Source organism: Girardinichthys multiradiatus, chromosome Y, assembly GCF_021462225.1.
Source record: "Girardinichthys multiradiatus isolate DD_20200921_A chromosome Y, DD_fGirMul_XY1, whole genome shotgun sequence".
Taxonomy (NCBI): Eukaryota; Metazoa; Chordata; class Actinopteri; order Cyprinodontiformes; family Goodeidae; genus Girardinichthys; species Girardinichthys multiradiatus.
Window position 1 is genome coordinate 19,059,906 of NC_061818.1, and position 16,575 is coordinate 19,076,480.

Sequence of the window (16,575 nt, forward strand, 5' to 3'; positions counted from 1 at the left end):
GACATCAAACTACTCTGCAGCATTTTTGCATTGACTAAATACCTTGTAAAATGGTTAAAGGCTACCATACATAGGCCCTATGTATAGACACTGCCACTATATTGTATTTAAATACTTAGATTGAATTATAATGTAGGGATTTATGTAAGTATAATGAAAGGTTTAATAGTCTCTTCAGTCTACTGTTAGTTTATGATATGCCACAAATATGTAGGTATACCTTAGACAACTGCTTTCAGTTTTCTCAAGTTTCAACGAGCTCTAATTGTACCAGCATTTCTTTAGGGCAAAAGAAATGGATTTGTACTATGTATGTTTAGTAGATACATAAAAAAGATTAAATATGTAATTTTTTTTTTTTCTTTTTTCTTGAATCAATAATATTTCTCTACTACTGACTGATTGACTTGCTAATCCTTACAGGTATGCGCATCCTGGTGAACCTGCTGCTAGACACTCTACCCATGCTGGGCAATGTGCTGCTTCTCTGCTTCTTTGTCTTCTTCATCTTTGGCATCATTGGTGTGCAGTTATGGGCGGGGCTTCTAAGGAATCGATGCTACCCTGAGGAGAACTTAACCATGTGAGTAAAAGGAAGAAAAAAAAATTGATGGGATTTATGACATTCCTTCCTAAAATCTCAAATGTTTGCTTTATACTTTTTTTCACCTCATCAAACCAATATTATACCAAGAAATATATCAACTCTCTGTGAATCTTTCTTTTTCATTGTTTTAGCATACTTTGAATATGCCAGAAAGCCAAACACATTTACATGCTTTCATCATTAATCTTATTCACTGCTGCCTGCAGATTCTGTTCTCCATCTGGCTCCTATACGCCAAAAAACGTTACATGAGTCTTCCTCTTTTGCAACTGTTAAGACAATTAGTTTCCAGCTGCATCCCTCCATATTTACAACTACATGTGACAGGATCACCCACTGTGTCTGAGCTCATGAATGACACTCACTCTTATTCAACTCTGTTTGATTGCATTTTCTTTATGTTAGCGTCAGCTCACTAGAAGGCATATCCGAAGATGTGTCTGCTGTAATATGTGTATAAAGTACATGTAATAATTTGCTGATTGTCGCTTTTCTTGCTGACACAACCTACACTAATAGTCAATCAAATAATCAGATGAAGGGGGTTATACGTCCACCGTAAAGTTTACCAGAAAGCAGTACATCTTAATTCATTTTAAGTAAACTTAAAATTCACACAGCTACATAACAGTTTGATTCCAATATGCTTGCTGGCACACATCCCTGCTATGATTCATGCATCTCACTTTGAATCAAGGGTTACCTATTATTCAACCAAAGCATTATGTCTGCGTATTCTTTCAACCATTGCATTAGGTATAGTCAGGGGGGGCTGGAGTGCCTAATTAGAAAGGTGTGAGTTAGTGCTAGAAGACTATTATGCTAAGCAAAGGGCATATGTTTGTGAGGTTATAATGGAGTGGGCTAAGTGCTGCTGTCAAGTGCAGTGTTCGCTTTGCATTTTTATACCCTCACTTTTTTGGTTTGCATGATTTACTTTGTCCTTAGTCTTGAATTGGAAACTCAGTGTTTTGTTTTTAACAAGTCCCTAAAAGTAATTCTAGTTCTGTTTTGTCTTTTTGTAAGTCTTTTTTCACATCTTTTCTAAGATTCATTTGTTCCTTTTAAAAAGGCCAATGTCATTACAAAAGACATTTTAACGGGACTGTGTAGCCTGTCCTTTTCATATTTGTCTGCAGGTTTAAGCCAGATAACAAATTTATCTCCCTTGCAAGGAACTTCTCTCTATCTGCCATTTGTTTCTGACCTATTTGTGACATACCGCAGCTTTTTGTGTTACTCCCATCCTTGGTCTTTCCATCCACCTCAGTCTCTATTGGCAGGTGTGTTCTCAGTGTGAAGTCAGGCTGTGCTGTGCCATGCTGTGCGATGCCAAGTCTCTAAGCAGGGGGGACAACAACCTTCATTCATGCTCCACTAGTCTTTTTCCTTTTCCTTCCTGTCTTTCTAGAATTTAACTGATTTTGTATTGAAACACAGCTAAAGGTGAAGCCCCATGTTATCTTGAAAGCTGCCAAAAAAATTAAAATGGAGAAAACCATGATAAGTGAATTCACATCTAATACTGTGATGTATTTAGATGAGGAAAGTTTTTTTTAGATCAGATTTTCAATCTTATTACATGGATCACTCAGCTGAAATTTTGAAAACACTTACCTCAAACATACTGGAAAACTGATACACTGTCAGGCATCTGTTAAGCAGTTTAGAAGATTTTATCTTAGACTATCATGTAGCATAGCTACTGTTTCATTGTCAGCACATTCAGCTGGATTACAGAGTCAGGGGTTGCTGTAGAGCAGGTTCAAAACCAAAGCACAGCCCATTCTTACCTGCAGGTTGACATGCTGCTTGTGTGCTTGTAGATGTAATTAAGGTTATCCAAAAAGCAAACATAAGCAGGGAAATAGCAGCATTGTTGAAGCTATTTAAGCTATAATTCACATCTGGGTAGTGACTCTGTTGCCCTTGCCTTAAATTCAAGCACTTCACATTATGAGCACCTTCACTTGGCCACCTGACCATGCACGTCCTCCTCAAAAACAATACGTCCATATTATTCTGTACCTGTAGTTGTCCATTTTAGTTACCATACACACACAAAAACATGCATTGCATCACATAAAGCAAAAAAATGAAAACATAGGAGCATGAGTAACCACAGTGAGCATGAGCACCCTGGCTAACAAATACGTTGCCCATACCGATCACTCCTATCATGTACCTCAGCTATCTGCCTAGCCTCTCTTTGTATACATATATAATCAGTGCACTGCAAAGGCCGGAAAATTATCCAGAGTGTACCTCAGCTCTCAACCATTGATCTCTGGAAAAAGTTGTGATCCCAACTCATGACGTTTCAGAAAAAGACTTTCAGAAATATTTTCTACAACAAAAAAAAACCTAGGTTCTGGACAAGGGTACATTATGGCGGGATCTAGGCTTCAAAGTAAATCGACAGGCTGTCTAGACATTCATCTTTTATGTCCATTTAGGGCTGAATGGTATAAGGAAAAATTAAAATTGGGGTAATGTTGAATATTGCAATAACAATATTGGTATTTGATTATTTGATTACAGCCACATTTTTTTACTGTTTTTTTCTTGTCAGTTGACATGATGTCATCAGTGCTCTCTGTAGCATGTTTGTGACAAATTAATGTTGGTGGTGGGCATTGAGGGTAGTGGACATGCATCCAGAAGGCAAAGTGAGAATAAAATATAATAGCCAACCAAGAACAGCAACCAAGCAGTCTTTTACAGTTGTGATACTGCATACACTGATATTGTGATGATAATTAAGATTCAATCTGTTGTGCAGTTCTATGTGTTTTTTAATCACCCATTGTGTTGTAGTTTCTGCGATGTGACTGCAATGCATGCTTTTTAAAACGTTTTAAGCTAGTCTTTATAGGACGTCTCAAAGCACTGAACAAACAGTCCTAGTATTGATTATGGCATGCTTCTGTGCTGTTGGAATTCCTGAAGCACATAGCTGAGGTACTCTAATATTTTATTATCTGCCCTGCTGTTGGCAGAAGAAGAAGGTATTAGATCAAAAGGATCAAAAATCAAATAAAAGACAGAAATCAACAAGAAGCAGAGAGGATTGGGAAGTTGGAAAATCCTGGAGTAAGGATGTCGGGTGCAATAATTGGAAGGGACAGACTGAAAAATGACAAGGAGAGTAAATGAATGAGTTCAGATAAAAATGCTCCATAACTCTTCCACATTTTCCTCATAATATTTCAGCTGCAGTTTGAAATAAGAAAAAGAAAAACTGAACAAAATGACACTTTGTTCAAAATAGGTATGAAGTGACACATAGACACCAGATACTACTGGTGAAATTACCCTGAATTTCAATTTGCTTCCTGATTTCCCTAAATGTTGTTACTCATTTTAGTTATGGGTTGCATTTTTTTTATTAATTGCAGCAGTATTTCTTCAGCTTTCTTATTTATTATTTTAGCTTGATTAAAAAGTTATATACAAGTGTTAAGATACTGGCATTATATATAGATTGTTTGGTTTCTTCTGTGTCTCTGTTTCACAATTTCCTGTTGTTTATGTTCTCTATGTGTTGCTCTGTAAAATCCATTCCTTTGTGTATAGTTTCTTAGCTTATTCCTATTTTCTGTTCTTTGTACATTTGTAATTATTTCAGTTAGATCTCTGTTAGATTTTTCCCTTTGGTTTGATTGTTTGTGTCTCAGCTCAGCTCATATTTGTATTAATTGGTCACCCTCCCTCAGCTTCCCTGCTTTCATTCTGCCTCAGCTGCTCCACATCTCCTCTGATTAGCTCATTTGGTTACTTTGTCATCTTCCACGCCAGTCTCTGTATTTAAGCTCCTGACTTGTCATTGTTCCCTGTTCTTCCATTAAAGTGCCCCATACTCCAATGCCTTAGTTTTTCTGCTTGTTAATCCATTTGTGCTCCATGTCCTGTCTGCCCTGTTGTTCACCTGTAAGTTATCTTTTGTTTATTATTAAAGAACTAAGTTTACCTGTTAGTCTGTACTTGGGGCCTTCACAACATAGCAAACATGACAGCTACTGTATTCATCTAAAATGATATCCACACACAGGTTTCCCAAATCCCAAATCCAAAACTCATTTGGGCCTGGAGCAAAAAGCGTCAGCATTTACACAATGTAAAAATCCTGATTTCCTAACATACTGATAGAGGACCTCTTGGCACTCATTAAAATCCTATATCTTTGAAAACCCTACAACTTGAAATAAATAACATGCACGACTATAACACTCCAAGTCAAATGAGATCCACACGCTTAAATAAGGAAGATGGGATGACCATTGCTGAACTGTCCCCAGTTTAGATCACAGTGCTCGCTTGTTTTTATTTGCTCTTTAGTAGGTCAGGTAAAGTTGTAAAATAGTGGTTAAATTCTAAAAAACTTCTATTTTTTTTATTGGATGTTGTTCTACATAAACGATTGAAAAGTTTTATTTAATTTTTGTAGGAACAAACATAGCGTGTTCCTACAAAAATGTTATAAAATAAAATAAAATGTTTATGTCAAAAACTGTTGTTTTATATATAAAGAAAGGTTATGCTTACATGTTCAAGTGAGAGTGATACTTTCAGTATCAATTTCACTTTTTTATTATTTATAATACTTTGGGGAGATTGCTTGAAAGCAAGCTCCCCGCAAAATGTCTCATAACCATTTTTCCATCTTGTTTCTTTCTCAATCTTGCCCTTTTAAATTGAATCTCTGTGAAAACCGTAAAACAAGTTGTGATACAGGTTAAAAATCTAACAGCATTCAACTTATTCGTATTTTTAACCTTAACCTTTAGATTTATAACCTTACTTTTCCTCACAGACCTTCTGGTATGACGCTGCCAGCTCCCTACTACCGACCAGAGGAGGATGATGAGCGGCCCTTCATCTGCTCTCTGGCTTCTGATAACGGTATTATGTCATGTTCCGATGTGCCAGCAAGGCGGGAAGGAGGACGCATATGTTGTCTGGATAAGGAAGATGCTCTGCACAGACAATCTTTGGGCCTGAGTCCTGAGCCACTGTCTAATGGCAGTGGTGCTGGTGAAGCTCTGGGTCTGTGCATTAATTGGAACCAGTATTATACTAGGTGCCATACTGGAAACAATAACCCCCACAAAGGAGCAATCAACTTTGACAACATTGTATATGCCTGGATAGTCATTTTTCAGGTAAATCCCTTTTTTATAAAAAAAAAAAAAACATCTGTCTGTCTCTCTCTCTCTCTCTCTCTCTCTCTCTCTATATATATATATATATATATATATATATATACACACTACCGATCATAGCCGGTCATCATCACTACCGGTTTATCTACATTGTACGTAGATTCTCACTGAAGATCTCAAAACAGTAAATGAACACATAAGGAATTATGTAGCTAACAAAAAATTGAAAAATAACTTCAAATATATTTTATATTTTAGATTCCTTAAACTAGCCGCCATTTGCTGTGATGACTGAAATATTAGCTTTTGGCTCTCACTCAATGTCACTCTGGGAAGTTCTTTCAAGGCTCTTTGGAAAACCATTTCAGGTGACCACCTCATGAAGCTCAGGGATATAATGCCAAGTGATCAAAGCAGTCATCAAAACAAAGGGTGGCTACTTTGTAAAAATGTAAAATATAAAAATGTTCAGAGTTAGTTCACACTTATTGTTTACTACATAATTCCATGTGTGTTCATTCACAGTTTTGTTGCCTTTGGTCAAAAACTGCCTTTTAAATAGTCATGAAAATAAAGAGACCCTTTAAGTGAGAAAGTGTATTTAAAACTTTTGACCGGTAGTGTATATATGTTGTATATTCATAAATTAATGAATACTGTTCTGTATTACTGTATTCTAAAAATTTACAAATTAAACAAAATTTGTCCGGAAAATGTCTCTATCTATTTCTCCAGGTGATAACATTGGAGGGCTGGGTTGAGATCATGTATTATGTGATGGACGCCCACTCCTTTTACAACTTCATCTACTTCATTCTACTCATCATTGTAAGTAGCAGCAGTAAAAATACAGTATGGGCTATGCTTGATTAAAGGGTTAAATGCTACAGTTAAAAGAAATGTGTCATCTTTTCCACTGGGGGCAAATCAGTGTTTTATTTAGCAAACGCTTACAGAGATCTAGTTTCTCTAGTCAGTTTTTGCATTCAATCTTTTTTATGGGATTTTATTAGCATGCAACATCTTGACTTGGTAATATTTGCCAACTCTGTTGGAGATGTTATGCAAATCTATCAGATTGTCAAGACATCTCTTGTCAAGTGACCGCCACAGGTTTTCTGTTTAAAGTAGTTCTGGACTCTAGCAGGCCCATTCTAAAACACACATTTCATTGTCATTGTTTTGTTGCCTTGACTCTTTAGCATTCCGTAGACAGATAAAGGCTTTCAGTCTAAGCTAACTACAATTTAAAACTATTCATAAGTTCACCAACCTCAGTTGCATTTGAAGAAAAGTAAATCCAGAGCATGATGCTGCCACCACCATGTTTCGCTGAGGGTGTAATGTCTTTTTGGTGAACATCAGTGTTGTTTGATGTGCCAAACATGTAATTGCATGTCTTCTCCTCTCTCTCTCTACAACCCATTTCCCATCGGTCATCTTACAAAATAAAGGCCAGTAGGGCCACAAATGAAGAACAAAAATTCACTAGAATTGGCAGACATCATTTCGTTGCTTTGTTCTGTCAGATTGAATCGCACTTTGTTTACCCTTAAGTGAACCGAACTGCATCATGATGGAGAGATAAATTAGAACCCAAACTTTTTGATTATACAGAACATTTCAACAGAAGTGATTGACTACAATAGGTTGGACAATGATATTAAGCGCCCCACAGAACCTTTAATGCTTTTTATCCATAATTGATGTATTGTGATTCTTTGTGTTCTACTGAGCACTATATTGACTCAGGGCTTTAATTTAAGCATTGATAGGTCATTTAAATAAAATAGCATCATAAAATACAATCTACAATCAATATTTAAAGGACGGAGGAAAATACCTGTAAGTTACATAATGCTGAGTAAGGCAAATAGGAGTGGAGGATCGACTTGAAATGTCCTAAGAAAGAACGTAATGTATTCACTTTCTGCAAGAGCTTTAGCAGATGTTTTTCATACATTGCCAGATGGAACTGTAATGAAGGTTGTTTTATTCACTGTGTCCTTTTGGCTGACTGTAAACAGGATTAAGTCCCTATGTGCTACAAGAGAGGTACAATACAAGTCCCAGATGTTGCATTTTCTGTAAGCAGGTTTAACAGATATTATGTTGTAAATACAAATTTAAAATTAAAGTACGAGAAAAAAAACTGACACTGACAACAAGAATATTTAAAGAAGAAATTATTTTAGAGAATAATAGTATTCTCTAAAATAACAATAAAAGGTAAAATGAGACCACATTCAATGTGCAAATCAACTTAACACAGGTGCACCATTTGCTGTTTTCATAATTTTGTTTCTAACCTTTTTGAGTGAAATTCTTAACATCATGTTATTTTTGTCGTCCGATTTTTCGCTTTGAACATCCACAATTGGACAGTTTGGTTGACAATTTTCTTTGGCTTTGCATGTTTTAGGTTTTTTTTTGTTTGTTTGTTTGTTTTTTGTGGCACTAGTAACCTTTATTTCAAAGCAACCAAACAGGAAATAGGCAGAAAGAGAAGGGGGTAAGATATGCAGCAAATGTCCCAGGTTCTATAAAAAACTGTACTACTACTAAAAACTTCAAAAAAAAAGCTCTGCCAGGTTTTGAAATATTTCTTGAAGTTACACAAGATTTTTGTTCCCATGCACAAGCCCTTTTTGTTTTGTAGGATCAGAGAGACTGTTTCCATATTTTTCATTGTCCTTTCTCCTTCAGATTTTCTACCTGTTAAATGCATTCTTTGTCTCTGATCTCATTTCTAAAATTAAAAATTTCACAAAAATATTTTTTTCCCCTTTATAAATTTTGGTCTACCACAAATGCACAAGAGTATGATCACTTTAAGGGTTTGTGTATTTTTAATGAAACAGCCTAATTTAAAAGATACACATGCCTTTAAAAACAAACTGTAGTATTGGGGTCATTCAAATGATTAGCTGTTTCATTTTGATCCAACTGTATATTCAAAAGTTCAGAATCCTCTAGAAATCATATCGTCCCATTTGAAATGAGTTTAAAATGTCCCTTTTCAGTTATTGTATTGCCTTCCCGTTGAAGTCTGTTAAATGAGGAGTGTTTTCAGGGTTGCACAATTTAGTTGTAGTTTGTCCTCCATCATGTTAAACAAAGAAATTAATTTCTGCATGACACTTCATACAATGAAAAACTGTACTGAAAAACTGACATAGTGAAGAGAGTGACTCAATAAAAGTACATGCTAAAGGGTGAATGCCAAGATGTTTCAGGTATCTGTCAAGTTTGCAATAAGAAACAGCTCTAAAGCATTAAATTGTATGTGACAGCAACAACACAATTTATAAACATGTTCTACAGTAAGCTTGGGTTACTATTATTATTTGTTTTTGTGAGCTCCTACATGCTTTAAGATGTGTGCATATTGGTGTGTGTTTATGTCTTTGCATGCATGCATTTATAATGTGGTGATCATCTAAATGTGTGATCAACTGCTCCCCCTGATTATGCTTAAAGCTGTCTGCTGTACAGAATCACAGAATAGACACTCACACAGATGCAAGCCGGGAGGGAAATCAAAGCCTCCCACACCTGCAGACCTGCTTTGACCCACAGACCACAGATGGGTGTCTCTCCTCCTTTCTTTCCACCTCCCATCTACATTTCCTATTCATGTGTTTCTCTCTGTAAATATCTCTGCCCTAAATCTTTGATCGTTGCAGATAAAAGTCTAGAAGTAGAAGGCCATTAGTTTTGGATTTTGTAAGCATGGATCTTTTATTGAGCATGCCTGTTCCAAATGTTTTGGCCTTCAAGATGTGTTTATGTCCATCTGCATTTTTTGGCAAACATATATCGTTTTTGGAAAGACAGAAAGTAAGAAACAATTTAAAGGTTATAAGAAGCTTACTGAGTGTTGCTCTTTGTCCAGCAGTCTGGGTTTTTGGTTTGTCAGGCTGTCAAGGGAAATCTTTGATCAGAGAAGCAGCAAAAGGCCCATATTAACTCTTGAGGACCTGCAGAGAACCACAGCTTTGGTGGGTGAATCTGTTGACAGGACAAGTTTTGGTTTCAAGTATATCTTGACCTTTCCAGAAAAATGGCCAGATAGAAGTTATTGTTGAAAGAAAGCCATTAGTCCTGCCTGCGGGACTGAGCTTGAATTTGCCAAGAAGAATGACAAACATGCCCTATTTTGTGTTGGTTATCTCATACAGTTCCAGTAAAATATTTTATAGTTTGTGGAGCAAAGTTACAAAATATGGAAAAATTTAAGGGGTGCAAGGCACTGTATTTAACTAATTTTCAAATTTCAATACAGAAAACGTACAGTCAAATTGGGGAGTTTTCTACCTATTAATATCTAATATTATGAAGTTCAGTTTTTCCCAAACAATGACCATAAAAATCCAACATCCTTTACAGACACCAGATTTATTTTTACCTAGACCTCTGTCTATATTTAAAGTTTTGGTGTTACAAACTAGTGTCACAAATCAGTGTAATGTTTAATATTTATGTGAACAGGATAATATGATGACAGTGGACTGCATCTTTTGATCAATATGTTAATGTGTCATTTATTGTCTAGTTTAGAAAAAAATATTTTAGCCAGGTTAAACAACCATTTTATTGTATAATTTTTAGTTTCTTAATATGTGTCTATAAAACATTTACCAAATCACTAGATTACAACTCAGACCAAAGTTAAGAGCCGGTTCATGAACCCTCAAAGACTGCACAAGTTAGCTAAACAAAATCCTAATTGGTAATCTTCATTTATACTCACTGATGTCTAATTTCAAAAATATTTTAAATTCAAGTCAGAGAACAGAAGGAAAGAGATTGAAAGCCAGACACTGAACTTTGCCTTGGGCATGTGCTGGCTCTGTCTGTCTCCTCCAGTCAGCCTTGGTTTGATAGGACGCCAGACCTCAGAGACCTTCAGCATGTGTGGAAGATTTCCACAATTGGAATCATCAAGTGTGAGAGCTTGTACAAACAAGTATGCATTTACCCTTGGAAAAGTCCCATTCTTCACATCTTTGTTCTTTGCATGTTGGTTAAACAAATTATCACTTGATTTTTGGCCTCTTACACACAGCAGCAGTTCAGGTCTACATGCTTAGCATGAACTCTAACACTAATTTACCTTTTTACCCTGAATCTTCTTCTATATCATCTTTTATATTCATGCAGAATTTGACTTTTTATCCCATCTCATTCAGATTGGTTCATTCTTCATGATCAACCTGTGCCTGGTGGTCATCGCCACTCAGTTCTCAGAAACCAAACAGCGGGAGCACCAGCTGATGCAGGAGCAAAGGGCACAGTGCCTGTCCTCCTCCACCTTAGCTAGCATGGCTGAGCCGGGAGACTGCTATGAAGAGATCTTCCAGCTGGTCTGCCACGTCCTTCGCAAGGCCAAGAGGAGATCGGCAGCCCTCTATTACACTCTGAGAGGGAAGCCTGCTCCAGCTAGCGCAGGCAGGGGTAACAGGCGAAGTGGAGGGAATGTAAATGGAGATCGACATAATTTGAGGCACCATAGATGTAAGTAAGAGGCAAATTACTAACGAGAAATTAAACACATTCTTTTTGACAGATTAAATAAAGGATTTCTGGTTCATGTGACTGCTCAAGAATGTATTCAAGACTAGATAGCTGTTCAGTGTTCAACACTAGATAGCATACATACCTGTGCTGTTGTATCCCTACAGCACACAAATGTCCACAACACAGCAAGACGAACCATGACTCCCATGGTCAAGCTAACTCCATCAGCCTGACTGTCCAGAACCCTGAGGAGTGCCCTGTATGTCTGAAAGAAGGTGCAAGGACAGCAGGACATTTGGAGAATGGGGATGAAAATGAAGAGGATGCCATGAAGGAAACAGACAAAGAGGAGAACCACTTGGATGAGAAGAAAGACAGAGAGGGGAGGCAAAGGAGGACGTGCTTCGGACGTTGCAGGGATCTTTGGAAGGATATGAGAAGGAAACTTTGGGGTATTGTGGAGAGCAAGTACTTCAGCAGAGGCATTATGATTGCAATTCTTATCAACACTATCAGCATGGGCATTGAGCACCACAACCAGGTAAGATGACCAATCTTACTATCCACTGCGAATGTTAAGGTCTCAGAGGCACTAAAGTTCTATTTAAACAAAATTTTGTTTGATAATATTTGACTAGCAGGTCACTGAGTTTTATTATTGGTAAGTGTAATATGAATTTGTTACAAATACATTTACATGCACAGATTCTCCCTTTACTAAATGCCATAATTATGATAGATATTTCACTTCAAATTTAGATGTATTCTACAAGCTTCTCGCAATATTTGCTGGAATTTTGGCCTATTTATCAGGAAAAGCTGGTGTTTGGTTTGTAGGCTATCTTACACACAGAAACTTTTTCAATGCTGCCTAAAACTTCTCTCTGGAACTGAGATCTGGGTTTTGTGATCCATTTCCACAATTGGGATTTTTTACTTTGTTGCCTTCAAATCACTTTGTAATTAATTTGGCAGTATGCTCAGCGACATTGTCTTTTACGAAAACTCAAATTGTCTCTAGACTTTAACTTCCTGACTGATGCCTTGAGATGCTTGTATATAATATAATATTTCCATATAATTTTCATTCCTCATGATGCCATCCATTTTGTAAAGTGCACCAGTCTATCCTGCAGCAAAACACTCAAACAATGTGATGCTGCCACCCATGTACCTCACAAAAGGGAGTTTTTCCAAATGTAAAAATGGTTATTAAGGGCAAAAACCCCTCTTGTATGAGCATGTAGCGACAGTGGAACGTAAAACTCCCTTTTAAAAGGAAGAAACCTCCAGCAGAACCAGGCTCAGTGTGAGCAGCCATCTGCCATGACCGACTGGGTGTTTGAGAGAACAGAACAAAGAGAACACAGAAGCACTGATGCAGGAGTACTCTTTATAGGAAAGAAAAGTAAAAAATAATGGTAGTAGCTCCTTGAGAGGCTTCATCTAGGAGAGAAAGACAGCTAAGCAGATTAACTCTGAGCCAGTTTTCAAGTCTAGAGTATGAAAGAGAATACGTGTATACTTAGTCATAGTGAAAGCTCAACTAGTAGCTATGTCTAGGAGAGAGACAGGGATAAACACAGATAAGACAAGGTCATGTGATCATCTGTAGAAGCAGAACGTTAAATTGTTGGCAGCAGCTCAGCCAATGACCCCCTCCAGGCATATGCCACAATTAAACACAGAGCCAGGACAGATATAGGTTTTAGGAAGACAAAAACAGAGAGAGAACATAAAGTTAAAAGCTGAAATAACAGCAAATAATGCAAAATTGGAGAGTAGTATGAGAATGTAGCAGAGTGAGAGAGAGTGATCGTTATGACCTCCAGCAGCCTAAACCTATAGCAGCATAACTACAGAGATAGCTCAGGATAACCCAAGTCAAAAAGGAAAGTTTCCCCTACCAACATCACCATGGTCACCCCATCTATAAGCCTAGTCTTTAGAAAAGACAGGGTGTCTGCCTCACGGGCTAAAACTGGGAGTTGGTTTCACAGGAGAGGAGCCTGATAACTAAAGGATCTGCATCCCATTCTACTTCTAGAGACTCTAGGAACCACCAGTAAACCTGCAGTCTGAGAACAAAGTGCTCTGTTAGGAATACATCGAAAGGTTTAGAACGCCTTTCTCATTTAATGGTTTTCTTTATGTTTATGACTATTTACATTGTACATACAGGGGTTGGACAATGAAACTGAAACACCTGGTTTTAGACCACAATAATTTATTAGTATGGTGTAGGGCCTCCTTTTGCGGCCAATACAGCATCAATTTGTCTTGGGAATGACATATACAAGTCCTGCACAGTGGTCAGAGGGATTTTAAGCCATTCTTCTTGCAGGATAGTGGCCAGGTCACTACGTGATACTGGTGGAGGAAAACGTTTCCTGACTCGCTCCTCCAAAACACCCCAAAGTGGCTCAATAATATTTAGATCTGGTGACTGTGCAGGCCATGGGAGATGTTCAACTTCACTTTCATGTTCATCAAACCAGTCTTTCACCAGTCTTGCTGTGTTTATTGGTGCGTTGTCATCCTGATACACGGCACCGCCTTCAGGATACAATGTTTGAACAACTGGATGCACATGGTCCTCAAGAATGGTTCAGTAATCCTTGGCAGTGATGCACCCATCTAGCACAAGTATTGGGCCAAGGGAATGCCATGATATGGCATCCCAAACCATCACTGATCCACCCCCATGCTTCACTCTGGGCATGCAACAGTCTGGGTGGTACGCTTCTTTGGGGCTTCTCCACACCGTAACTCTCCCGGATGTGGGGAAAACAGTAAAGGTGGACTCATCAGACAACAATACATGTTTCACATTGTCCACAGCCCAAGATTTGCGCTCCTTGCACCATTGAAACCGACGTTGGGCATTGGCATGAGTGACCAAAGGTTTGGCTATAGCAGCCCGGCCGTGTATATTGACCCCGTGGAGCTCCCGACGGACAGTTCTGGTAGAAACAGGAGGGTTGAGGTGCACATTTAATTCTGCCGTGATTTGGGCAGCCGTGTTTTTTGGATACAATCCGGGTTAGCACCCGAACATCCCTTTCAGACAGCTTCCTCTTGCGTCCACAGTTAATCCTGTTGGATGTGGTTCGTCCTTCTTGGTGGTATGCTGACATTACCCTGGATACCGTGGCTCTTGATACATCACAAAGACCTGCTGCCTTGGTCACAGATGCGCCAGCAAGACGTGCACCAACAATTTGTCCTCTTTCGAACTCTGGTATGTCACCCATAATGTGTGCATTTCAATACTTTGAGCAAAACTGTGCTCTTACCCTGCTAATTGAACCTTCACACTCTGCTCTTAGTGGTGCAATGTGCAATCAATGAAGACTGGCTACCAGGCTGGTCCAATTTAGCCATGAAACCTCACACACTAAAATGACAGGTGTTTCAGTTTCATTGTCCAACCCCTGTAGATTCTCAATGAAGGCATCAAAACAGTGAATGAACACATGCAATTATGTACCAAACCAAAAATTGTTAAATAATTTTAAATATGTTATATTTTAGAATCCTTAAAGTAGCCTCTTCGCAAGCATTTCCATTACTGTTATTTCAGTACCGGTACCTACTTTTTTGGTACCTCCTTCTTAGCAGAGCTAAGCGAGGCCGAGTCGGTACTGTACGTGATGTGAACAAACGGCTGTTCACTGATTGGCCGTGGGCGCAGCCAGCCATAAGAGTCGACCAGCGTAAAATAAAACAACCGGCATTTTCAAACGTGTATTCAAGCAAGTGAGAGAAACATATGATGGAGTCCGCACAGTTATCTGAAAAAGTCACCCCTTGGAGCAACAACGAGGTACAGTCTTTTCTGGGAATTATAGGAGACTGCAATATTCAGCGGTAGCTGAATAAATATATAGGCAACAACTATTAGAAATAAAATGGGACGTAATTCAAATCTTTCCAAGTCTCTTAAAGGGAAAGTGAAATCTTTAATAATAATAATAATAAAACAGATGTCAAAATCCTACTCATCAAATCTGATTGTCAATGCAGTCAGCAGATTTAATCCCCAGGCAATAGACGTGTTACTTCTTGTTTTTGTAACGCGCTTCGGTCTTTTCTTCTTTACATTGGCGGTTGGGTGTTTCATTTGCAGTTATGCAGCACGACACATGTGCTGTGCCTCCAGTAGGTGTTCCTTTCAGCGGAGCAAACCCGGGTCTATGGAAATGCAACACACAACGTGCAGAGCCGTGCGGAGCTGTTCCGGGCTGACCAAATCGAGCTAGTGGAAAAGGGGCATTTGTCGGGTTCTGGCAGTACTCATCATGTTCCTCCTTGCACAAAGCAGCAGATAACGATTTTGATGATGGGTTAAGGACCTTTGACGGCCTTGACAAGCACTTCTAGAGTAACTGCCTATCTCCTGGAAACTCCTCAATAATCTTGAGTTTGTGCTGGGAGACACAGCAAACCAATGGCACATATTGCTATGCCATCCTGGTGAAGTTGCCTGTGCAACCTCTGTAGGGTCCAGGTATCGCCTCATGGTACCAGTAGTAAAACTGACCCTGGCTAAATGCAAAACTACTAAAAAGCTGTCAAAAAATTAGAGGGGAAAACATGTATGTGACGTCCATCTGCAAACCATTCCTTTTTTTGGGGTGGTCTCATTGTTGCACCTTTACGGCACCTGCTGTTAATTTCATAAAAGAGCTGACACTGATTAACAACCCCCCCCCACTACTTAACGGACTAGATCAAAATTCCAGGCAATTAATTCACTTTATAGTGTACTCTGATTAAAAAGTGTTATTTTTTTACCAGTCTATATTAGATTATCAAAATAACTTTATTAAAAAGCAGAATGTATTTATTAAGAGAGAACACATATCCAAACCAACCTAAATAGCTAAAACTGAATAGCTAAACCAAGGCCTTATTACTGCAGATTACTGGCAAATTACAGTAGAAACAAGAACTCAAATAGAAAGTATCTAACAACATGAAGTAGGCTAAAAGATCTTTAAAAGCCACACATCCTGTACTGATTAAAAATATCTTTGAGAACAGGTAAAAAACAAAGTCACTGACACCTATCAGTCTAATAAAAAGATTACAAAACTGTTCGTAAGGCTTTGAGACAACAGGAAGAGCCATTGAGGACTGTAGCCTCTGAACATGGGTTGCACAGTTTACCCCTGCTCCACTGCTGCGACCCAGGGGCAATTAATTTCTTGTGAAGGATTTGAAATTGCAAATAAAGTCAGATGCATATATGTCAATGTGGTCCATAAGGCTTTGGCTCTTGGG

The 16,575-nt window shown here is 38.3% G+C and overlaps 1 protein-coding gene across 1 annotated transcript in view; it reads left to right on the plus strand.

Annotated features, from left to right (window-relative positions):
• Positions 1 to 16,575, plus strand: part of LOC124864946 (voltage-dependent T-type calcium channel subunit alpha-1I-like) — a 142,274-nt gene that overhangs the window by 37,175 nt on the left and 88,524 nt on the right. The window contains exons 4-8 of the mRNA XM_047359888.1: positions 424 to 583; positions 5,421 to 5,769; positions 6,505 to 6,597; positions 10,962 to 11,226; positions 11,454 to 11,830. Coding sequence (XP_047215844.1) covers positions 424 to 583; positions 5,421 to 5,769; positions 6,505 to 6,597; positions 10,962 to 11,226; positions 11,454 to 11,830 — 1,244 coding nt within the window. The remainder of the gene's footprint in view (positions 1 to 423; positions 584 to 5,420; positions 5,770 to 6,504; positions 6,598 to 10,961; positions 11,227 to 11,453; positions 11,831 to 16,575) is intronic.